Source organism: Cnephaeus nilssonii, assembly GCF_951640355.1.
Source record: "Cnephaeus nilssonii genome assembly, chromosome: 4".
Classification (NCBI taxonomy): domain Eukaryota; kingdom Metazoa; phylum Chordata; class Mammalia; order Chiroptera; family Vespertilionidae; genus Cnephaeus; species Cnephaeus nilssonii.
In genome coordinates, this window is record NC_137075.1 from 72619852 (window position 1) to 72646383 (window position 26532).

Consider the following 26532-nt stretch of genomic DNA (forward strand, 5'->3'; position numbering starts at 1 on the left):
TGCTATTCAGTGTTTAGAAATGCAGTACTTTATATAGCAAATCTGTGTCATCAGTTCACACTTTAAGCGTGTGACAATCATATGCCACTGCAGATGCTTGTTTCAAACCCGATTGCTTTAAAAGGATTCAAGTGGCTCTAAACATTTACTTAACTGCTGGGATTATTGATGTTCCTCTGACATAATCAGAAACTTAATCACAACCAGAATGTTGAATGTGATTGATTTTCTTAGTCACAAAACTCAACTTTAATTTCAAAACATTTGAAATTATAGAACCCTTCCCCCCAATTCTGGACTTAAATCTTATTCCACCTAAGAATAATTAAGTAAATTTCATCTATGACCAATCATTAGCATTAGTCTTAATAAAATTCAATATTTTACATTGTAAATTTTAGTATATCTAGCCAATTTCATAGGAAAGGCGTTGCCCCATAGAAATGTATCTGCTTGTTTGTCAAAATTATCAAGAAGAATACGTGTGTGTGTGTGTGTGTGTGTGTGTGTGTGTGAAATAACAAATTTTTGTCCGACTCTGTATTTTCCAAAAACTGCCTAGATTGATACTGAAGTTGACCAGTTATTGAAATCAGTTGACAAAACTGCATTGGGATTATTGGAGTTTTGTCAATTGTTAAAGTCTTTACTTGAACATTAAACATGAATCATCTAAATGGGTATATAGAACATTGCCCATTTCCATAGGTACCTTAATTTGATTTTTTTTTCATTAGGTGGTTTATAGTACTTCATGGTTTTTAATACATTATCATCAATCCATTTATACTGTGTGCCAGCTTCTGTAGTGATATTGGAGAAAAAACTGACATAGAATATAGAGTCCCTGGCTTCAAGCAGATTACAACCTTGTCAAGGTGATTAGTGATTAACTTCGTTTTGCCTCAAGTTGGCCTGATGTCTCTCCCCGAAAGCTTGTGGCACCAAAATGTGGGTAGATGCTGAAATTCAGCTGATGCCAAATACCACCACTCCAACTCCAAAAAACTTCACCTTTAGCCAAGACTGTGGTTAGGAGCTTGCCTGAGCTAGAAGATTTCTTCAGCACATATTTAATCCTTCCCCATCAGAAGGATAGATTAAGAAGCTCTATAGAAGGGCATATGCCTGTTCAATTTTGAAAAGGAAAATAACTATCCTACTCTGAGAAGATACTTAGACTCCTCTGACTTAAATAAGTGTTTCTCAAAACCAGGGCCTCTGAATCCCAAGGAATCTGGGAAGTCATAATGGGTGTCAGACTTCCTCCTTCTCTTCCTCTCTCCCTCCCTTAGTTTCTTCCTTTTTCTCTTTCCTTTTCTTCCTTTTCTTCCCTCCCTCTTTTCCTTCCTAACTCCCTTCCCTTTTTATTTCCTTTTGGTTTTTTTAGCATTTCAAAACTTCAATGGAGCCCTAACTGGTTTGGCTCAGTGAATAGAGCGTCAGCCTGCGGACTGAAGGGTCCCAGGTTCGATTCCAGTCAAGGGCATGTACCTTGGTTGCGGGCACATCCCCACTGGGGAGTGTGCAGGAGGCAGCTGATCGATGTTTCTAACTCTTTATCCCTCTCCCTTCCTCTCTGTAAAAAAAAAATCAATAAAATATATTAAAAAAAAAAAAAAAAAAAAAAAAACTTCAGTGGATATTCTTCATTTCCCGAGAGAAAAATAGCTAAAAAAATATTTTTGGGCGTGCTGGAACTTGATAGCACTGGTTATCTCAGAGTGATCTGAAACATGATGGCTATTATTTGTGTCTTTTGTAAATAAAAATTGGAAACTTTCCTCCCCCTCCCCCCCCAAAAAAAACTGCATTGGGAATGCTATGTGGCATTTGTACTATTCAGTGGTGATAATTTAATAAGTTCTTTATAACTTAAAACTTCATGTTTTCAATAAATAGGAATAAAAACAAGGTAGGGAAGTGAAGAAACTATATAGGGTAGTGGACTTTAAACACCAGCTCACAGATTTCTCAGTGTCTCTTACAACCTATTCACTGGTCTGCTGTGAAATAAAAAAATAAGGGGAAAGAGATTGGCATAAGATGTACCTCAAGACTAGAAATTATAGCCATTTTGAGCATATGTTTTGGCTAATAGAGGAGGCTTGGCATCTTTTTCGTGTACTAATTATGCTTTTTCACCTTGGGTATAATTGGGTCTTAATATGTAAACTATATAATGTGAATGACAAATGATTAATGATTTTTTTTCTCCCCTTAGGTACATCCAGAAAGTGCCCAGAAGAAACTTCCTGCCAGAAAAATTGAAAAAGCAGTATTTATAACACTGGAATTTTTGGATAATTTATTAAAATGGCAGAAAATAGTGAAAGTAATAGTAAAAATTTAGATGTCAGACCCAAAACTAGTCGGAGTAGAAGTGCTGACAGAAAGGATGGTTATGTGTGGAGTGGAAAGAAGTTATCTTGGTCAAAAAAGAGTGAAAATTTTTCAGATGCTGAAACAGTAAATGTTATAGAGAAAACTGAAGTTCCTTTACAGAGCCAAGAAAGAAAGCACAGCTGTTCATCCATCGAGTTGGATTTAGATCATTCTTGTGGGCATAGATTTTTAGGCCGATCTCTTAAACAGAAATTGCAAGATGCTGTGGGGCAATGCTTCCCAATAAAGAATTGTAGTAGTCGGCACTCTTCGGGGCTTCCATCTAAAAGAAAAATTCATATCAGTGAACTCATGTTAGATAAGTGTCCTTTCCCACCTCGATCAGATTTAGCCTTTAGGTGGCATTTTATTAAACGACACACTGCTCCTATAAACCCCAAACCAGATGAATTGATAAGCACAGATTTGTCTCAGAGTGAATTGAGGGATGGTCAGCTAAACCAAAGGAGAAACATGGAAGAAGAGGTGAACTGCTTCTCACATCCCAATGTTCAGCCCTGTGTTGTAACCACCAGCAGTGCTTCATGTAGAGATGGTCCTACGGCTGGCTCTTTGATGAACCTGGTTTCAAATAATAGTATAGAAGATAGCGATCTGGATTCAGATGATGAAATTACAACACTTTGCACAAGTTCCCGGAAAAGAAACAAACCCAAATGGGAAATGGATGAAGAAATCCTTCAGTTGGGAACAACTCCTAAGTATCACACCCAGATTGATTATGTCCACTGTCTTGTACCAGACCTCCTTCAGATCAATAACAATCCATGTTACTGGGGAGTTATGGATAAATATGCAGCTGAAGCTCTCCTAGAAGGAAAACCAGAGGGTACCTTTTTACTTCGAGACTCAGCACAGGAAGACTATTTATTCTCTGTTAGTTTCAGACGCTATAGTCGTTCTCTTCATGCTAGGATTGAACAGTGGAATCACAACTTTAGCTTTGATGCACATGATCCTTGTGTCTTCCATTCTCCTGATATTACTGGGCTCCTAGAACATTATAAGGACCCAAGTGCCTGTATGTTCTTTGAACCACTTTTATCCACTCCCTTAATTCGGACTTTCCCGTTTCCCCTACAGCATATATGCAGAACAGTTATTTGTAACTGTACAACTTATGATGGCATTGATGCCCTTCCAATTCCTTCTTCTATGAAATTATATCTGAAGGAATATCACTATAAATCAAAAGTTAGAGTACTCAGGATTGATGCACCAAAACAACAATTCTAGGTAAAGGGTAGGAACATGGGAATTTAATATCTTATTTTTCTTAATACTACTTTGAATTTTTCTACAAGGGCAGTTAAGAGTCCGAAATAAACCTCTGCCCTAAATTTTGCTTCCAGATCTGTTTATTTTTCTTATAATACACTAATTGTTTAAGGTTACACACTAAGGGTTAATGGGTATTTTTGACCAAGTGGTTTTTGTTTTTATTCTGTAGAGTATATACTTATTTTTTTTTCTTTTCTTAATTGTAATTTGCATAAGAACCGGAAATATTTGAAAATTGGTAGACACTGTAAAAACTGTTAATAATTTGTATTTTGTTATTTTCTTTAAAAATAATCCTACATCCTTTCCTACATGTAAAATGCTTTGTTAACCTATGCCATTGGCATTCCTATACATAAAATATGATTTCCACATCCCCCTTTCCAGAGTTGTTTTCAAATTCTTCAGTAAAGCTGAGTGTTGTAATTCACAATCCATACTAATGTAATTGACTTGTAATTTACTAATAGGGATGTTAAAGGTAACAACATAGCTTAAAATCTAACTTGATGTGTTTTTACAGTATTTTAAATATTAACTCTAAAGCAGGATTATAAATTTGATTAATCTCATCAGTAAGAATCAAATGAGAGCATAACATTTTTGGAGGTGAATGTATTCTTCTACAATGTGGAATGGTCATTTGTTATTCCTTTAATAGGTCTCTCTTAAAACCTGAAACATAAATATTGTTCCTTTCTCACTGGGAGCTTTAAAAATAATGATAACATTGTTAGTAACTAGAGGTTACTAAAGTACTAAAACAATAGTGGGGGTTTTTCTGTGTTTACATATGAACTGTTGCTTCTACTTAGCTCATTTATAAAAACTCAGTCTGTTACTTGGGGAGATACTACAGTTTATAAACAGCCACACATTTTCATTGGTCCCTAAATAAGTTTTCATTATTTTAAATTGAGCTTGAATAAAGATTCAAGAAGTGAACATAGAGCTTAGTATTCAGAAAGCTTAATATTATTTTTAATCTTCAAGTTTCAAATAATTATTCCTATCTTCAGAATTAACATGTCTTTATTGTAGCTTCAAAAAAGGAAAACATTTTGAGAGCTACATGGCTTAGGTCATACTGAACAGTACTAGGCAACAGGTGTAATATTTTAAATTACTATCCCAAGAACAGGAAAGCATTTTTAGAAACACCATTATCCCTATGTAAGATAAATGAAGTGATATCCTATCTATCCCCTCTTTTTAAAGAATCAATGAACAATAAATTTCCTAGACAATTGTTTCTTCTGATGAGCTGTTTACATATAGTAATTAATTTCTTGATGCTAGTTTAGCCGTAATAGGAAACTTTCTACCTAGGTTGAAAAAATTTTTACTCAAATTTCCAAGTTACAGTGTTTCTTAAATATCATTGCTTTATGTTGAAGTAGCATTTCTATTTCCTGCAGTTCTGCTGCTAATATAAATATAGCATTTTTCAATAATAGTGTTAAAATAAATTTTTAGTAATTACCACAAAATTAAACCAAGAAAATCTGCTCCCATTATCTTCTACCATTTTTTTTTTCTCGGTGATCTCAAGATTGTCTTGGTTCCAGTGAAGGGTAGCTATGAGAATAGCGCCTCTCTTAGCAGATGAGGCTCAGGATTTCAACACCAATGTCAGGATAAATATCTCTTCTAAAGATGCTATTTTCCTTTTACAAAAGAAAAGTTTCATACTACCTCATCTTTATTGTGGCACTTTTGTAGTTCACTGAGAGGCTTATCTTATTTACTGATATTACACTTCCTAAATACTCATTTTTGGTGAAAGAAAATTAATAGTATGGTAATACTCTACCCATGATTATAATTTTTTATCAGAATTTGATAATGACACTTTCTGTTTCTATGAAACAATTATTTTAACTATTTTTCTTTAAAAATAATTTTTTATCAGTACAGAAAAACCTAAGGAATGACAAAAACAAATATTCTGTTAAAAGGTATTTTATAAAGAAAAATGAAGCATAATTATGTTGATTTTTATAATGGTAAAAATTGGTGTTTATATAAAAAAAATCAAAATCTAAGTAGCTTTTCATATAGTTGTGATATATTTTCTTTGGCTTTCTCAATTTCAAGGTATTAATAGCTGTTAACATTTTCAAAATACTGCCATATATATAGCCTCAAAGTAGATGATCTAATAAATGAGAGCAGGAAACAGACTCATTTACTCTGAAATGGTTTGTATTTTTCTTTGGTATTTGCTACAGTAAAAAGAAACCTGGAAAACCTATACATATAAAAGCCTAAGCGACCGAATGACTGGTTGACCGGTTGCTATGATACGCATGACCACCAGGGGGCAGGTGCTCAACACAGGAGCTGCCCCTTGGTGGTGAGTGTGCTCCCACAGCCAACCTCCCGTGGTCCCTCCCCCTGGCCGGTTCCCCCATCAGCCAGGCTGAGGGACCCCACCTGTGCATGAATTTGTACACCGGGCCTCTAGTAGAAATATAAATACTTGGGAAGAAAACTTTACCATAAAGGAAGATGAAAAGAGTAATAATAAATTAATTTTTAAATGAATTTAAGAGGTCTAAATTTAGAAAGGGAAACCCCTTTCTCAGTTACTTTGTGAGGACATATTTGGAAGAGCATCCAATAATATTCAGAAACAAACTCATTTTAAAATGCAATTATGGAATATATAAGTAAGATGAGTAAGTTTTGAGAGGGACAATGTGGGAAGATACCAATATATATACATTTTGTCTTAAGAGTTATTGCCTCTTGGTGGTCATTGTGCTCCCACAGCAAACCTAAGCAATAACTCTAAGACATTGTGACAATTTGAAAAGTAAATTCTAGAGTTGAGAAACCATTGGTGGAAATATGTAGGGCTTACTGCTAAAAGAGGATGAGGCTAAAAGAAACAAGATAAAATATTAAACTTAAGAATTTAGGCATTACCTCAGGGAAAAGCCTTGATAGTGAAAGGGAACTACTTAATCTCTAATAGCTAGTCTGGACCACACACTTAACTGCACTTTGGGAATCATCCTGCACAAATCAGGAAATAAACTTGACTTTTCTATTTCTCTCCGAAGCTTTTCAGGACATTAACTCACTCCCCTTTAAGCTTTAAGCTGATTCATACTATAATACCAAAAATATGATGATGGATTTTTTTAGGTTTCTTAAGTATTTTTGTATGAAGAATCATGTGTGATCTTTCTATACCCATACTTCACTTAAATAATTCATAATGGGAATGGTTTAATTTAAAGGAAGACTTAACAGGAAGAAGATTGAAGGAAGCTTTTAGTCAGCCTATGGCTAGATTTATTGATTTGGTGATCAGTCCTGTGTTCTTTCCTGAATTTCAGCTGATAGCAAATTGTGGTCAAAGAATGGCTTTCAGTTAAAGTTTTGACTTCTTATTATAAATAATAATACAAAATGTCTTAGAAATTAGAAATCCTTTAAGAAGTAGAACAAATGTGGCAATTAGGACTCATATCATTATATAAATTCAATTTTTTAAGTCTTTAAAAATATTTTTATTGATTTTAGAGTGGAAGGGAGAGAGAGAAACATCAATGTGAGAGAATCATTGATCAGTTGCCTCCTGCACACCCCACACAGGATCAAGCCCACAATCTGGGCATGTGCCCCTACTAGGAATCAAACAGTGACCTCCTGGTTTATAGGTGTACACTCAACTACTGAGCCACGCCGGCCGGGCTCCATTTCTTTTTATAAGAAGAACAAACCATTATCATTTATTCAAGAGCCAAAGCCATTAAGATAAATCAAGTTAACAGCTTCCTGTCTCTGAAGTTTGGATCATTTTATAGATCCACATAATAGAGAGCTTCCTTCCTATGAAACCAAAACCTTGAGACCTAACTCATGAATAATATGCTTAGTTTTCATTTAAAATATTTTGTCATTTTAAGCTATAATTAGTCAAGTCAGCTATGTATTGATTTTGGTAGACCAAATTTCATAGGAAAGTACTTACAAGATTCCTGGAGACAACACAAAGAAAACAGTGCTGAAATTTAAAATAGCCTGTGTGTTAGGTAATTTAGTGCCCAAATGAATAAAAGATTTTAAGTCAAGCAAATTGTTTCTACTTTGGAAAAAAAAACACACAAAACTGTAATTTTGGTTTTAATATAACCAGTTTTACAATCATTTTTATTTCTAAAGAATTAACAGAAAGCACAAAGGGTTTACTTTTTTAAATATATTTTTTATTGACTTCAGAGAGGAAGGGAGAGGGAGAGAGAGAAACATCAATGATGAGGGGATCATTGATCGCCCACCTCCTACTGGGGACGCAGCCCGCCACCTGGACATATGTCCTTGATTGGAATTGAACCAGGGACCCTTCAGTTCTCAGGCTGATGCTCTATCCACTGAGCCAAACCAGCTAGAGCAAAGGGTTTACTTTTTTAATGGCCTACTAGAAATGAGCAACACTACAAGCATCTGTCTATACTCTTCTAACAAATTAAGATATTGGGCACAAAATGGAGGTAACTTTTTTCATATGCATTGGTTTCTAATGGATGTAACCCAATGGAAAGGGATTTGGTGCACATTAATATTATTTCAAATAAAGCCAGAATTTGTTTTGTGTTTTTTTTTTATTTTCAATAGGTTACTCAATCCTGTAGATAATACTTGTCACTTGACTTCTGAATTGTTCAGTTAAGAGGTGACCCTTGGAGCATTACTTGAAAATAATGTCTGTATAGCTGTTAAGTGCTAATGTGTTAGTAGGTTTTCAAAGTATCCCCTTAGTGGACCCCACAGATTCACATTCACTTTTAGTCTGTAATAGATTTTCTTGGCTTGATATGACAATAGAGATAATACATTTTGAATTGATGGTGTAGATTCTGCAATTAGATGAAGACTTGCAATTAATAAGGTTTATGTAAAATTGATGTTTGCCTAAGTTATTTTAAAAGTTAATTACATTTGCAGGAAGTTAAGATACAGGCATACCTTATTTTATTGTACTTCACTTTATTACATTTTGCAGATTTGGGGGTCTTTTAATTGAAGGTTTGTGACAGCCTTGTGTCAAGCGAGTCTATTGGCACCTTTTTTCTAGCAGTATTTGCTTATTTCGTGTCTCTGTGTCACATCTTGGTAATTCAGTATTTCAAACTTTCATTATTTGTTATGATCTGTGATCAGTGATCTTTGTCAAATCTCAGCTGATGGTTAGCGTTTTTAGCAATAGAGTATTTTTAAATTAAGGTATATACTTTTTAGACCTAATGCTATTGTACATTTAATATAATATAGTGTAAACATAACTTTTATATGACTGGGAACCCCCTTGTTTCATTTCGATATCCATTTTATTGCAGTAGTCTGGAATTGAACCTGCAATATCTCCAAGGTATGCCTGTAATTATTTTGCAGTGGTTATAATAAAATCTGAGCTTTCAGACTTGAGAGAGTGTAAAACTCAAGGAAGGTTACTTACAGTATGCTAACTTTGCTAGAATTGGACAAATTCTGTATAAACCAAGTATTAACCTGATATATATTTGAATATACAGAGTTTAAGTAGTAACTTCACAAAGCTATTAGTGCCCTTGTCAATCAGGCTTGTATGATTCACCCCTTATCCAAAAAGGAGACTGTTGCCATTATTATTTCAAATCCTGAAGTTGATTTCTTCTTGGATGTGATTTCAAATAAATTGATCTGAATAAATTTTTGTTTCTTCTTAATTAAAACTTCATATATAAAATCCAAAGGCTTTGTATTTTGCTTTTAAAACAGTGTATGTCCTTACATCATATATTAAACTAAGAATCTGAAAAATTTTAAAATCTATATTCTTACACATTTTCTAATTTATAATACATTCCTTTCAGTTTGTAGTGTGTCAGTTGGGTCTTCCAAAATCAGATGTCATGATGTGATTAAATGTGTAAGAGATTTATTGGGGTGGGACGATAACTATGAAGGATAAAACTGAAGGGAGGAGATGAAATCTTCATACCATATTGTAGGTCTGACATCTGTGAAAGAAATGGAAGGATTGGATTGAGTGAGCAGAGTTAGTGCAATTCTAAAATAACTAGATGGCGATTTAGTTTCCAAGCAAAGGTTGTCTGTAGGAGCCTACCATGCATTAAAAAATTTTTTTTAAGATAACACTTTTCACGGACTTTATATTATTGCCTCCGGCTTCCTTAGGCTCCACAAGACTGCTGTTCCACTCCTCCTCTGAGGGCAGGTTAGGTCGTTCACACTAATGGTATCATTCTTCATAGACCACTGCCCTTATCCAAAAATCAGCCTTCCCAGGCTTAGGTATTTGAAGTTCCTCTATAGTTCATTTATTGGTATGAGAATTATGTGTGCAGTGCCACAAATCTGGAGATAAGTCTTCATTTAAGAAGTTTATAGTAGCCCTGGCCAGGTAGTTCTACTGATTGGAGCATCCTTCAGATATGCCAAGGTTATAGGTTGGATCAAAATCAACCAATGAATGCATAAATAAGTGGGACAACAAATTGATGTCTCTCCAAAATCAATAAAAAAGTTTATAGTAAAATGTCCATCCATTGACCCACTTAACAGCTCACACAAGGACGCAAAACGTTATACGAATGTAGCATACTTTTACATGTACAGTATATGTACATAGTTTGCACAACATGTAATTATGGCATCATGACTAGCAGAATCCCGTATTCCTTTAGCTCTTCCGTTTCGTGCCCCCCGGCTGGGCCGCACAGCGCGCTTCCTGTGCTGTAAAAACCGCCCAGCGTGGGGAATCTAGAACCTGCCCGAGAGCCATTCCAGGAACAACGTAGCCATTTCCGCCAGGCCGCCCAGACGTCACTAGCCACGGCCGTTTCCTCTGAGTGCTCGGAACTCCGGAAACCTGAGGAACTTTCCAGCCCTTCACGGGAGAGAAGAGCCGCGAGCGCGGGAGAGCAGCCGGGCCGCAGTGCCGCCGAGGGCCTGCGGGGGGCGCGCGCGGGCCCGCCCGAGGGGAGGGAGGAGCGCCCGCAGGGGCGGTGCGCGCGGCGCCGGTGCTTCCTGTTCCGGCGCCAGGAGGAGCCGCGCGCTGTTGGTGCTGCCGCCGCCGCTGGTGCTGGTGCTTCCGCCGCTGGTGCCGTGGTCGCCGCTGCCGTGAGTCAGGCTGCGCCTGGTTCCTCAGCTCTCGGTTTCCTCGGGCCCATCGCTGCTCCTAGACCTTGCTGCGGGCTCGGATCTGCCGGGTGAGGCTGCTTCGGCGCTAACAGGGGTCGGGGAGGGGGCGAGGGAACGCGCGCGAGCGGGAGGCGGGCGCGGTGACGGAGGTGGCTGGAGTCGCTCTTCCGGGGCTAAGCGTATTTTTCCAGTCATCTTCCTCGGGGCCCCGGAGGAGGCGTCCGAGACGGGAGGTCGCGTCCGACGGGTGTCTCCGCGCTTGACGTCAGGCCTGGCCTGTGCGGGGCGGGGCGGGGCGGGAGCGGGCCGGCCCTTCCCCCACGCCTCGCCGGGCGGCGCGACCCGCTCCGAGGCCGGTTCGCTCCGGTTATCCGGTCTCCCTTTGTTCCTGTGGCCCTACGGGGCCGCCGGCCGCGCGCCCCCTGGCCCCCACTCCCCCATTCATTTAATTTCTCCTAAAAGGGAAGACCTCGGCCTGCATAGATTCTTGGAGGAATCTCTGACCCCTTGTGGAAGAGTCTCCGCCGCGTGACAACGTTCCGGCCTTCCTCCCTGGAGGAGTTGCTAGCAAACACATTATATGAAACACCCGTTAGGAACCATAGCGTTGTATCATGTTTTATATTTAGGAGCGATTATTATGCATGGTAGATTATAAAGAGCTGACCATTTCCCTTTTTGAAAACCAGGAGTAGTGCTTTTAATACGTAAGAACTCCAATGTCGAAGCATCAAACCATACTCACCAGACCAGGGGAAAAATTTTTTTTATGGCATTACTACTAAAGAAATACTCGTACACCTGGTGATTTTAAAGGCCTCTTTTGAAAACGAACCCTTAGTAGAGGCGAAGTTGTCTTCAAAAACCTTTCCCAAGTTCTTTGTTCAGTGGTGGTCGTTGCGCAGGAGAAACAGTTTTTTCTTGCTGCTGGCGTCTCTGCCGCTCCTATTCCAAAGGAGTTTGTCTCAGAAACTTGAGTTGAGCCGCGGATGTTGGCGCGTTCTTTTCCTCTCTCCTGGAGGAACAGAGACCCAGCTCGTAATCGAAACCCTGAGGCCCCAGTGTGTTTTGAAGTTCAGAAATATTTTAGTTTTACCTGTAGATTTTAGAAACACGGTCAAGTGCACAGACATAACACCCCCAGTAGTGTTGAGGCAGCATCCCCTAATGCAACATTAATATTTGTGCAGCCATAGGTATGAATTCATGGAAACTATAAATAGCCTCAGGTCAGGTTTTACCACCAAATAAGTTTTATGCCAAACTTGAGAGGCATCTCTTTCCATTTCAGAGGGGTCTGAGTTGAGAACTGTATATAAAGGTTTATGGATCGATCCGTAGTGATTGTAAAAGATAACACTTGTTGAGTTTTTGGTATATGCCAGCCAGTGCCCCAGAGATGTGTTTGCAGATCTGTAAGGTGGATACTCTTCCTGTCTACTTTTCCTTCTGAGATTTGGAGAGTTCATCCTGTTCAGAGCCAGCCAATGAAGAGCTGTTTCCAGTGGTCGGCAAACTCATTAGTCAACAGAGCCAAATACCAACAGCACAACGATTGAAATTTCTTTTGAGAGCTAAATTTTTTAAACTTAAACTTCTTCTAACGCCACTTCTTCAAAATAGACTCGCCCTGGCCGTGGTATTTTGTGGAAGAGCCACACTCAAGGGGCCAACGAGCTGCATGTGGCTCGCGAGCCGCGGTTTGCCGATCACGGATCTAGTTAGTCATACTTTTAGCATTTGCTCTTTTAACCATATGCTATATGCTTGTATACAAAGGAAGACAAAAGAATATATCTGTTGCCACCCAGTATTTTTCTAGCACTATTATAGGCACTTGATTTATGAGTCCCATTTAGTCTCTCGCATTACTAGCCAGTTCTTTACAGTTGAAGAAACCGGTTCATTCATTCAAGTAAGCTGACACTGACTGAGACAGTCAAACCTTGGTCTAAAGGCCCTCTGCTAAGACTTTCATATCCCTCCCCTTTCTGTATTCCAACCCATCAGACCTGCTAACACTACCCACAGATCCTTTTTTACATCCCTCCCTCGGCCTTTGCACAAACTGCTCTCCTTTCCCTAAGGCCTATCCCACCACCCCCTATTCATTGTTCTTTCAGACTGCAGAGGCACTGCTTGCCAGGGTTCCTCCCCAGGTCCTCCCTTCCTTAATTCCATTACGAGCTCTTTGAAGTACTCTCTTAGTGCCCTGTGCTTACCCCAAGTAATGTTCAAGCACCAGACTGGGAACTCCTGAAGCATTTATTTCATACAATACTGCTCATTTCCCCAAAGCCCAACACAGTGCCTAGCACTTATGTTCCAAGAAGTAGCTGAGTAAATGTAGACAATATGGCTGACAGGAGGTTGTTGGGGAAATGATTTTTTTAAATTATGTTTTAAAGAAGTTTAAAATGATCAGAAACTTCCAAATTCCCAATTTCTTGAGTTGCCCAAATGTAGGATAGCTAAAAAAGCTAATACTAAAAACTGTCATATATATTTTAAGTCAAAATTTATATATTTAATATAACATTACTATCATCCCCCCCCCAACTAAACAAATCATACCAAAAGTCCCGATTTCTCTTGATAGGAAGAACATTTTAATAAACATCTTACATGTTATTGATTATTAAATGTTACTTGTAATTATCTGTGAAGCCGGGAAATTATAACTTTTGCAGATGAAAACATGGACTCAGATTAAGCTTGCCTTTGTCAAAAGATTCAATTAAAAGGATTGATGTCCAGTCCTGGTGGGTGTGGCTTGGTTAGTTGGAGCATCCTTCCATGCAGCAGAGGGTGGTGGGTTCAGTTCCCCGTCAGGGCACATGCCTAGGTTGCAGGTTCCATCTAGTCTGTTTGCCTGCTGGAGCTAACAGATTAATGTTTCTTCTCTCTCTCTCTCTCTCTCTCTCTCTCTCTCTCTCTCTCTCTCTCTCTCTCTCTCTCTTTCTCTCCCCCCTTCCCACCTTTTCTCCCTCCCCCTCTTTCCCCTTCCTTCCTCTCTAAAATCAACTTCAAAAAAAAAGGATAAGCAACTTCTTATAAATAAATTCCAGGATTGATGTCCAGTTTTTATAATTGAGTAGTCCCAAACTGTTTTTCTCCACCACAATTTGGTGGCCTTTTGAAATATTTCTTGTCCGGTAGTCAATAGCAATTTATGGAGTTCAACTTCCTTAAACCTTCCTGTGATTGAATTACCTTTTTTACCCTAAAGGCCAGAGAAATTACAAAAATGTTTTACTTTTCTAGTGTATGTTAAAAGACATTTCATACTCTATTTTAAAATCACTATTCTCGCTGCTCATAAATTAGAATGATTATTTTTCAGTTGATGTAGAGATCTTGCCATAATGGTAGTGAGAGTTTTGGATGAAATAGCTTTAGATTATTCCAAGAAGAAGAAAAAATGAAAATCTTTCTTGATTATAAACCTTTTTTTTTCTTTTTGCCATTTTAAAGTCGCATTGGCCTCATCTTAATTAGCATAATCCAGATGTTTTGGAATAGTTGTTCAGAAAAGTTTAATTTTTTGAACTTTCTGCAACATTTCTCATATTGAGACACTGATGTCCTGCTTGATTTTTATTTTTTTTTTACCTTTTTATCATGAAAGTATTCCCCAGAATGTAAATTGGAATGTTTCCAATTAACATGAACACTGTTCATTATAGGAATGGAGAGCAGGTCACTTTTTCCTGTGCAGTGACGTAGAACAGAAAGTGACCTACTTCTAATTCCTTTGGTCAGGGCTTCATTATTTTAATGAATGATATGATTCTAGAGCTTCCTCTGTCTTCCAGGATTTGATTTTGATTTAAAATTTTGAAAGAATTGTGAGTCTATTTATGGGATAACATTTTGATATAATTCTATGACTAGTTAACTTTATATTATGTATATATGTTTTTCAAAGTCTAAGAGGGAAAAGAATAATTCTAAAAATCTGAACAGCAAGACCATATGAAATTGAATTGGTTGCTTTGTTAGTTCTTTGCTCCAAAATTAATGTGAACTTTGATACAGAACCATTTTCTGTTTCAGCAAGACTTACCTGTTTGAAAAGCATGTTAGTCTTATGTGGACTTTAAACTTGTCATTCACTGATAAAAGTTTCTTCAGGTGTTAGTCCTAAGAATTTACTATTGTGCAAGTGACTTTTAGTATAAAACAAACTAACTTAGGAATGAATGGATAATTATATTTGCTGTACATTCAAGGTGTGTTTTATCATATCCTGAACAAAAAGCAAGTTTATCACAGTTGTGAATTAGTAGGCCTCGTGTTCTGTTTCTTCATCATTCCTTATGATAATCAAATCATACTTAATAAAACTCTTAAGAATTCAAGGATGGCTCAATATTAAGCAAAATATATGTGTGTGTGTGTATACATGTATATAAATAACTGTTGATTGGGTCAGAGGGAAACAATAAGATCAACTTATTAGATGCCAAAAGATCTTTTAAATTTCAAACAAAATTAATTAATTAATTTAGTTAATCTCAAACTAAAAATGAGAATTAACTTAAACATTAGAAGCAGTCCCAGGAGATTTGGGGACAAAACTTATGTGCCTACTCTAACTATTTAACATTTCTTTGTTGTTTTAAGTCCTAGTTGATGCAAAAGAGAAAAGAGCTATAAATATGGAAAAGAGAAGGTAAAATTATTTTTTTGCAGATACCATAATTCTCTATCTGGAAATCCAGGTAATTAACTGAGAAACTTTGAAGAATAAAATAATTCAGTAATTCGCTGCTTACAAAAGTAATACACTAAAATTTTAAAAAGCCTTTCCCATGTATGAACAACCAATTAGAAAATACAGTGAAATAAAAGAGCCAGTTTTATAACCACAAGAAAAGGTTTACCAGTTAGATATTTATCTCATAAGAAATGCCTAGGAGACATTTTTTTTAAACTACTGAATGATGATAAATGACAGTTAATGGAAACTAGGAAAACATACCTTGTTCTTGAATGAGAAGATTTGATATTTTAAATATATCAGTGTCCCCTGAAGTAATCTGTAAATTTAATGCAGTTCCAACCAGAACACCCAACATACTTTTCAGAATTTTTTTTTTACAAAATGACCAGGGAAAGGTAAATATGAAAATATTCAGGAAAATTTGGAAAAAGGAACAGTAATAGTAGGGCAACTGACATTAAAATGTATTAAAAATTAAAGCTTCCATAATTAAGAGAATTTTATAGTGCAGATAAGTAGAAAAGAATAGAGTCCACAATACCTGTGGGAAATGATGATGGCCTGTTGGTAAAGAAGCGTGGTTCTGGAATCAGACTGTACCTGGGTTTGAACCCCTTCTCTTACTGGTCACTAGCTCTGTGACCTTAAATACGTTAACTTGCTAAGCCTCCTTTTCTTCAGCTGTAAACGGGGTGGTAATAAGAATTTGCATTTGTGGGGCTCTGAGGCTGTTAAATGAGATTATGCACTTAGCATGGTGCCTGTTCCATGGATGTTCAATAAATATTGGTTTAGGGTTTTTTTTATTGATTGCTTTTAGAGAGAGAGAAGGGGGGGGGGCATCGATTTGTTGTTCCATTTATTTATGCATTCATTGGTTGATTCTTATATGTGCCCTGACAAGGGATTGAACCCACAACTTTGGAATACCAGGATGATGTTCTAAACAACTGAGCTACCTGACCAGGGCTAATTAGTTGTTAATAACAGTAGAATGTGTTAAGGTTGTCAAATAAGTTGAGAAAAGATAGATTATTCCATAATTATTGTTGGGAAGAACAAAAAGCGTTTAAACAAGTTAAATTTATAAAAATACAGTAAGAAAGCATAGGTGATATTTTGCCGGGGTAGTTGGGGGAGAGAAACAACAATGTGAGAGAGATACCTCAGTTCATTGCCTCCCATACACACCTGACCGGGGATGGAACCTGCAACTTAGGTATGTGCCTGACTGAGGCCTGAACCCAATACCTTCCAGTGCACAAGACAATGCTCCAACCAACTGAGCCACACCTGCCAGGGCTGGTGACATTTTTTTATTTATTTTTTTATATATATATTTTATTGATTTTTTACAGAGAGGAAGAGAGAGGGATAGAGAGTTAGAAACATCGATGAGAGAGAAACATCGATCAGCTGCCTCTTGCACACCCCCTACTGGGGATGTGCCCGCAACCAAGGTACATGCCCTTGACCGGAATCGAACCTGGGACCCTTGAGTCCGCAGGCCGATGCTCTATCCACTGAGCCAAACCGGTTTCGGCTGGTGACATTTTTTTAAACTTGGAGTAGGCAAGGCCTTTATAAGACAGAAGCTACATGTAGTTGGAAAATACATAAGTTTGACTACACAAAATTAAAAATATTTGTAGTGCCTAAATATACCATTTAAAGGATCTACAGATAAAAGGAACTCGGGATAAATTCTTTTTATCTCATGTATGACAGACAGAGCTAGCTAATTTCCTTACTATCTTACAAAGCTTTTTTTTTTTTTTTTTTTTTAAGAAAGAAGTATACTACTAAGTAGTAAAATTATCAAAGGCAAAAGACTGCATACTGTCTTATTCTATTTACTAGAGGCCTGGTGCACAAAATTCGTGCACAGGGGTGGGGTGTCCCTCAGCCCAGCCTGCACCCTCCCCAATCTGGGACCCCTCGAGGAATGTCTGACTGCCCGTTTAGGCCCAATCCCAGTGGACCCGTTCCTCCCCTGCCGGCCTGGTTGCCCCTAACTGTCCTCCCCTACATGCCTGGTCACCCCCAACTGCCCTTGCCAGCTTGGTCGCCCCTAACTGCCCTCCCCTGCCAGTCTGGTCGCCCCAACTGCCCTCCCCTGCAGGCCTAGTCACCCCCAATTGCCCTCCCCTGCCAGCTTGGTCACCCCTAACTGTTCGCCCCTACAGGCCTGGTCGCCCCCAACTGCCCTCCCCTGCTGGGCTGGTCACCCCTAACTGCCCTCCCCTGCCAGCCTTCTTGTGTCCACATGGGGGCGGCCATCTTGTGTGTTGGAGTGACGGTCAGTTTGCATATTACCTTTTTATTAGATAGGATATGAAGTCTAAGAACAAGCAAAAACTAAGAAAGCGATTGCTGGGTAGAAGGGGAGTTGATTGGAAAGGAGCATGAGTAAACCTTCTCAAGTTAGGGAAATGTTCTGTATCTTGGACACTGTTGACCTAACACTTAAAAGATTCTTGCATTTTATTAAATGTTCATTTACTTCAAATTAAAGAAATTGATAAAAGTGGTCCAAGGACATAAGCAGATTTACAGAAAAAGAAGTATAAATGAAGTATTAAATTTAAAAGATGCTCTACTTTCTACTTAAAGAAATCTAAATTAAAGTAATATGCCAATTTCAGTCTACCATAATTGAAAACAATTTTTATAAATTTAATAATATCCAGTGGAGAAGAGTTAGAAGGGAAAGGTAGGCAGTGTAAATGGGCAAGGGACTTTAAAATTGGCATAGACTTTTGAGATGGAATTTAGATAACTACCTGTTGACTGGAAATTTTACTTCAAGTACTTTTTCCTGGTGATCGATCTCACTCACGAGTGAGCAAAAATATATATATTTGGACATGTTCACTCTGTCTCAAACACAAAGCAAGCAAACCTAAACTGTCACCAACATGAGTGTGTCAGCTAAATTATGGATCACTTTCATATGATGTGCAGGCAGTAAAAAGGGATGAAGTTGATAGAGCTGTATGAATTGTTACGGAAATGTTTCCTATATAAAGTAAAACCCCTTACATGAATGAATAGGATTCCATTTAAGTAAAAATAACGTATGCATAGAAAGTTCCTTAAAGAATATATAAGAAATAGTAAGCACTGGTTTTGAAATATTCCTTCTTCCTTTCTTTTTCTTCCTCTCTTTTTGTTTTTAGGAAAATGTCTGATGAATTTTCGGTAAGTTGATGCACTTATTCTTTACAAGTTTTTAGCTCTTAAGAAAACAACATAGTCCTAATAGTGGGCCATAATTCTTTCCATTTAAAAGAGATGCTTTCTGTGATTCTTGGGTTTTGGTGGGTCAGGGGTGATGGTAGTATGTGATTTTGATAGGTTATTTGCCTTAATTTACTTATATATAACGCTTGAAAATATATTTTGAAGTATTTCTATATGAATCCTTAAGTAAAGAATTTCTAAGTATTCTGTTCTCTTTTAACCTCATATTAATAATAGCCAGCGTTCATTAAAAATTAAATGCCAGGCACTGTGTTAACTGCATTACATAAATTATCTCATTTAAGCCTCAAGTTAACCCTAAAACTATTTTTTGAGGAAGCTAACTTTCAGAGAAAGTATGTAACTTGTTTGAGGTAAAGTGGGATTCAAATCTATAATGTGTTAATTAGTTGTATTTAGGAAACGAGCTTCTTTGAGAATTTTGCACTGCAAAGTTGATATTCAGGATAACCCCTCAAGTTTTGTATTAAATGAATTGTTTTTAAACTGAACAGCTTTGCTTTTGAAGATGTTATAGAGGCTTATAATCGTGTTTGGCGTGACTTATTCCTAAATAAGATCAGTAAGACATGCCTTTTTTGTATTGCAGTTGGCAGATGCGCTACCTGACCACTCCCCTGCCAAAACTTCTGTGAGCAATACAAAACCTAGCCAACCTCCTCAAAGCTGGCCAGGTTCCAACCCTTGGAATAACCCAAGCGCTCCACCTTCTGTGCCATCTGGACTCCCACCGAGTGCAGCACCGTCCACTGTGCCTTTCGGATCAGCACCAACAGGAATGTATCCCTCTGTGCCTCCCACTGGACCACCTCCAGGACCTCCAGGACCCTTTCCTCCTTCTGGACCATCATGCCCCCCTCCTGGTGGTCCTTATCCAGCCCCAACTGTGCCAGGTCCTGGCCCCACAGGGCCATATCCTACACCAAATATGCCCTTTCCAGAGCTTCCGCGACCATATGGTGCTCCCACCGATCCAGCTGGTCCTTTAGGTCCATGGGGATCCATGTCTTCTGGACCTTGGGCACCAGGAATGGGAGGGCAGTATCCTACCCCTAATATGCCATATCCAGGGCCATATCCCACACCACCTCCTCCCCAAGCACCCGGGGCAGCACCACCTGTTCCATGGGGCACTGTTCCACCAGGAGCCTGGGGACCACCAGCACCATATCCTGCCCCTGGAGGATCATATCCCACACCAGGACTCTATCCCACACCCAATAATCCTTTTCAAGTGCCTTCAGGACCTTCTGGTGCTCCACCAATGCCTGGTGGCCCCCATGTGAGTGTTTAATTTGTTATTTAACGTGCACTAACAGTCACATAAGCACAACTAAAAGATTACTAATCTCCTACCCACTTTTTTAAACTTTCTTTAAAAAAGTGGGTAGGTATGTGTAGAGTAAATTTCAAATTTCAGGTAAAGCATTTAAAAGGATAAAAACACAATTATGGCATTCCCAGTATTAAAAATGAAAAGAAAAAATTTTCAAAGGTCCTCAAAGGCATTGTAATGTAGTAAATAATGTCCTCAACAGCATTTTTGAGGTAAAGTGAGAGATGCATTACATTAGACTTTTAAAAAACATCTCTCAATAATATAGTATCACACCAAAGCACAGTTCAATAATAGCAATCTCAGGCTGGCTGGCTTGATACAGAGGTAGATCTTTTTTTTCCGGTTGTAGTTGACATTCAATACTATATTTTAGCTGTACTCACCTTTAATAGTGTTGTAATTGTTAACAAAAGCTTCGAAATAAGTCCAGCTATTTTTAGATGATGAATCAGTGGTATACAGTTTTATTACATATATTTTTTTTTACTGAGGTGTTTTTTTTAAAAAAGAGAGAAACATCAGTTTATTGTTCCACTTATTTATACATTCATTGATTGATTCCTGTATGTGCCCTGAACCAGGATCAAACCCACAACCTTGGTACATTGGGATGATGCTCTAACCAACTGAGCTACCTGGCCAGAGCTCATTATATTTATTTTTGTATAACATTTATACACAAACTATTCTGTTACAAGCAGACCGAAGAAACAGTTGGTTACTAGAGGTATATTTTTAGATCATCCAGGGCAGTGAATATGTAACATTGCTGGTCTTCGGTGCAACTTTCCGTAGTGTTTTTTAGCCAAAGTTTTGTTAGATTCTTAGCAGCATTTAGCTCAAGGTCCTACCACTGTTCTAAATTGTCAGCTATGTTTAATGCTTTATACTTTACTGTCAGCCAAGCTGGAGTATTGTTGACATCTTAGTTGAGGAGCCTGTCTTGGGCATATGACCAAATAGAGAAGCAGCCCACTTCTCCCATGAAGTAAGCTAAGTGAGTATTCAAACACAGTCAGGATGCTCCCTGAGGGGGGAAAAAATCTATTTACTCTTAACAAAAAAATCCAATCTCCAACTAGATTAACTAAACATCTACCTCAACTGTAAAGGAAAAAAATCTTAGTTAAGTACCTCCAAAGCTTCCTTTCATTATTTTAACTTTTTGCTATATATTCGCTTTAAAAATTATTTTTGTAAATTGTATGCCAAAATAAGTTGGATAGTTTGCTGTTTGGATTTATTAAGCAATAAGTTTAAGCCATAGCCAGGAGTTAAACTCCATTTACAAAATCTAGAAGTTTACTTTTTTTTTTTTTTCTATTGCAGTCTTACCATTAAGTTAATGGATGAAGAGATGACGCTTTGCTTTTTGAAGTACATATATATGCACATGAATGCATATATAAAAATTGCTGGTTTCACTATTAGAGGGCATTCATGAAAGAACAACTCTTGCGCCTCTCAGAAGATATCTGCCTCTTGTACTTGGATGTATAATATATCAGATGGCTACAATCAGATAAAAATGTAAATCATTCAAATGTGATTTTTATTCAGTTTTTATGGAAAGTGAAAATAAGTATATTGAATAGCTCTTTGATATAATTTGTTTAAAACAAATTTTGGATTTGTTTAAATTATGAAACTACAAATTTAAAAATCTAAGATGATGTGTGGATTATTGTTAGAACCTGCAACCTCATTGACAAATTATTTCAAATATTTTTCTATAATCATTTTTTCCTTAAATGAACACACTTTGAAAAATGTCATAATTTAAAAAATTATGCCTCTCAACATCTTGAGCTGCTCTATCCATAGAATAAACAAATATAGTCCTCTTGAGGTTATACTTTGAATATACATTTTAAAACTGGCAGTAATTATTATCAGATGTTGAGTTTATTAGGAAGTGTTAACTTTTATCCTTGAAATTTTAGTAAAAGCTTTCGTTTTGAATTTCACCTGATTTGTTTTACTTTTAACCAAATGGGTCAGACAGCTCTTAAATCTGCCATTTGTGGAAACTTCTTTTTAATGAAGGCCAGCATGTATGTAAATTATACTCTTAAAGCATTGGTGATCTCTGTATTGCTTTGGAATAGATTTGAGGTGTCCATATTGCTTTGAGAAGAGCTCAAGGAAGGAAATAATTCTCTCCTTTGTCTTGAACCTCACAATAGAGGCAACCTTAGGAGTTGCTTCATAAGGACAAGTAATTTGTATTCCCACAAATCACTCTTCCACCCACTCCCTACCTTATAGCCCCTTCTTCCTCAGTTTTTTAGGAGCACATCCTTTGATTCCTCCCTGATACGGAAAACTGGCACACTCTAGGGGCTATCATAAACACATGTAGCAATTATGTTTAAAGAACCTTAGTCACACAGGCATGACTGTTCTCTTTGTACAAGTTGATCAAAATACGATCTGTCAGAGTCTGGTTAAGCTATGTCATTGTCTCTTGCATAGTTTCCTGGATCTGTTTGTAAAGTGCTTACAGCTAACAGTTCAGTTCTGTATTTGTTGACAGGTAAATAGGTAGAATTAAGTGCCATCCTTATAAATTATCCTTTTATTCCAACAGTGACAATAATAAAGTGTAGATCTCTGCAATTGAGTTTAAAGAAGTGTGATTGTATTACTTAAATAAGTGTTGTTTGTAACCACCAAAATAGTCTGAGTAGTTTCTTGGCACCTTATCTTTAAATCAGATTCTTAATTTTGGGATAGAACTGACCGTGTTATTCATGAAGTAACATTTTGAAACTTTTAATATATCCATTGGGTTACTAAAATGTATTGTTAATTTCTTCATTTGTATAAGACAGATTTATGCTAGAACTCTTGTTTTTGCTTAGAAATATTTAGTAGTTTGTTTTTCTTATAGTTAAAATGTGGAGAATGCCAAATGCTGCCAATTTAATGATTTGATAGCTACCTCCTTTTACGAAAGCAAGATGGTCACCTTTGGGAGGAAAATTTCAGTGTTTAAACCTCCCTTTAAAGTAGAAGATAGATTCAAGCTTACAGAATTGAAACTAATTTGTTTAGATATTTTCAGACTGGTGAATGTTGTTAGACAGTTCTTACATAGTGGCACAAATGGTCTTTTTATCTTTCACCTCACTGCAAGGCCAAGTGGCAGCTATTTACAACACTTCGGGACTCTGTTGTCAAGGTAGCCTCCAATTCACAAGGCAGGTAGCCTTAGAGTGTCCTGTCTTAAATTATCCAGTCAGTTTCTTGTCAGCTAACTCGAGGCATAAAATGAGGAAAAGTAAGGTGGCAGCAAATATATTACTCCTTATGCTTATTTTGGTTGTCCTCTACTAGGATTAAGTTGACAACTCTGACTTAAGATGGGATAATTAATGTAATACTAGGAAGGATGATGTTTGACTAAAAGAAGAGGTAGCAAGTTTGGGAGTCTGTAATTGAGGAGCCCGTTTATTATTGGTGAAAATCTTTTGTTAAAGGATTTGAAAGACCATGAACACAAGATTTGGAATTACTATTCCTAATAAGTTTATTAACTTTGCTAGTGACCCACACTGCACCCTAGACAATACTGTATTTTAACCTTTGCTTTCCAAGACTTTTCAACGGAATTTTAAAAAAAAATTTTTTTTAATGGAAATCAAAGGGAACAGAATTTGCTTCTATATTTGCAATTCTTTAGAGAATCATTTCTCAAATCGAGGGAGAGGTTCTCAATTCTCAAAGGTACTCTGGGCAAAAAGTATTTTTAGGTTCAAGGTGGAGTTAAGAAAATCAGACATTTCAGTGTGGGAAGCATCTAAGGAAGATTTCTTTTTACAAAGGAATAATTTGCTTTCAAAAATAAGTCATGCTAGGCTAAAATGAGTTTATGGAAAACTACTTCTTAGTCTGAAGGGAATGTGAAGTATGGAATATGCTGGCATTTGGACTTGAAGAGCAAGAATTTTAAAATAAATTTGATGGAGATAGCTGAGATGTGTTTAAGAATAGTGTTTCTGGAGTTTGAAGGTTAGACTTTGAAATGTTGAACCTAAAAAATGACAATGAAAAATTAAAGTTTGGATTTTATAGTCACACATTCAGTTTTCAAGAATCAAGGCGCCTTAAAGAAGTTTAATATCTTGGCTTGGCTTTGCTGGACTCGGCCTGACACCTTTTCATGCTTGAGGATGGCTGCTTGCAGCTCTGACTCCTCAGCCCTGTTTTGTTTAAAGCTATATATTGATTATGCAGAAACAGACAAAACTTTTTTTTTTTAACCCAACAATCTATATTTGCAATCACTGAGGCTGTTTCTTGCCGCAGGGGTAAGAAATGCTTGGCTTGCTGAGCCAAGACAGGGTCTGCCTTGTTCACAAAGGTTTCCCAATCATAGTTTGGCTGCTTGGTCATCTCGGAGAGCCCAAGCCAGCCTGGCCCTTGGCCCTTGCTGTTTAATCTCCTTGAGCTCTCCCATGGTCCCTCTCCTCCAGCTCCCTGATCAGAGTCATGGCCTCAGTAAAGCTCAACATCTGGGAAGACAGTTCCTCCTCTTCAGAAAAATCGCCTGCGATCAGGGACCCATGAGAGCTGGCTTCTGTCTTCTGTTTCCATTTGAGTTGGCTGCTCCCCACTGGGCCCACTCTGGGGGCTCAGCTCCGTGATGCTGTCTGCATATCTTAGTGTATTCAAAGTATATTCGCAGGAGCTTGTGCCTCGTGAGATCACCGCAGTCCATGGCTCTTGGCTGCAAAAAGCAACAAGACATTTTTAATTACCCAAGGGCTTCCTCCCTTCTTTGTCCATTTTACTGTTTATTGTTTTGAGTAGATAACAGTAATAGAACAGAGAAGAAAAGGGGTGCATTTTTGGCCTTGGTCTGTCATACCACTACAATGGAATATTAGAATATTTTCTGGGAAAGAAGTCAGTTGTGCCCATATTTTACCTCATAAATAATTAGTGCTACCTATTGTACTCAGATGTACAGCTTTTGAAGTTTTGTGTAGGTGAACATAGTTCTCAAAGTTTCAATAAAACACTGTGCCTAGTTTGCCTATCAATCAGTTGCCTACACTTGTAAATGATTAGTGCCATGTCTTCCTTCCTTACCCTGAATAATCTAGTGCTGGCTTTAAGTGCCACAGCTATAAACCTGGGAATTAAACCTGAGCACAGACCTTCCAGTGTTAATGTTTTTGAAAAGAAGGCTAAATTCAGATGAATCATGCTGACGCACTTCGCTATACATAGAAAGTGGTGAGTGGCTTTCAGGGAAGACTATAATCCTAATAGAGCAATATTTAGTATGAAGACACTTTATTTTCAGAATTCTACCAAGTAAAACAAAAATTGCCAATAAAATGATCAGTGTTAAAGAAATGCAATCTTCTGGCTTTCTGAGAACTGCATTCATCCAACAGACACTTAAATGTCTGTGATCCAGGTGCTTTGCCAGATGCAGAGATAGAGATGAAAGCGAATGCCTGTCCTTGAGGGTCCCAGTCTAGGGTTGGCATTACAGAATTCATTAGTATGCCCGTTATTTAACCTACATCAACATATTTTGGTATTCCTGCTGGTGGAAATTATAGACCAGCCTTAGGGCATTTTAAAGAGCAAAGTATGCTATACTTTTTTTTTCTTTTTGAAGTTAATGTTTTCCAAGATGATGGTTTTTGTCAGTATAACTTTTCAAGCATGCAAAGTAATGGGATGTTTTTCCTCCTCACTTTCCCTTGGATGAAGGCACTTTCACTGCCTACCATTGATTAGCAGATACTGATTTGTTGCCATTAAGTAAACTTGGTTTCTTCGTGCTCTCTAAAGGTTTTCTGTAATTTTTTTCTTGATATTGTTCTTTTTTTCATTGACTTAATAATGACAAATTTAATGTATGTAATTGTCTATGCATTTTAAGTTAAACTGCCTAGAATGTGATTTGAGACATATACATTTGTATTATGAACTGTAAGCAATGTGTTTGAGACGTTAGGTTTTATCACCTGCTGCTGTATTTGTAAACAAAGACAAATGTTGCTTTAAGAAGTAATTATAATTAGGACTAGACAATGGATGTGATACTTGATATTTTTAAAGATAAACTTTTTTGCTTTTGTGTATTATACCTGAAAACTTTTAAAAAATGTATTTTCATGGCTTCACAGTTTTTCCATGTATTTTATTCTTAGGCCCAATTCTGGGCTTCCCCGAACAAGTCCAGAGCCTAATTAACTGCAAATTTGTTGACATAAAGACAAAGGGCCTGACACCCCTGTGTGTGTGACCTGCATTCACTGAGGCATTTATGTAGGCTCTCTGGGAACAACCCTCCCTCCACAAACCCTCTTTTTAGCAACTTGTGCCACTGTGA

At 37.6% G+C, this 26532-nt stretch overlaps 2 protein-coding genes across 2 annotated transcripts in view; both read left to right on the forward strand.

The window, feature by feature from the left end:
• Positions 1-8297, forward strand: part of SOCS4 (suppressor of cytokine signaling 4) — a 29759-nt gene extending 21462 nt beyond the window's left edge. Inside the window, exon 2 of the mRNA XM_079767884.1 lies at positions 2225-8297. Coding sequence (XP_079624010.1) covers positions 2317-3642 — 1326 coding nt within the window. The 5' untranslated portion in view covers positions 2225-2316 and the 3' untranslated portion in view covers positions 3643-8297. The remainder of the gene's footprint in view (positions 1-2224) is intronic.
• Positions 8298-10713: 2416 nt separating this feature from the next.
• Positions 10714-26328, forward strand: MAPK1IP1L (mitogen-activated protein kinase 1 interacting protein 1 like). The gene is made up of 4 exons (XM_079767907.1): positions 10714-10913; positions 18751-18772; positions 19425-20117; positions 21504-26328. Exons 2-4 carry the CDS (start codon positions 18755-18757, stop codon positions 21513-21515), a joined length of 723 nt encoding a protein of 240 aa, XP_079624033.1. The 5' UTR covers positions 10714-10913; positions 18751-18754; the 3' UTR covers positions 21516-26328.
• Positions 26329-26532: the final 204 nt, after the last annotated feature.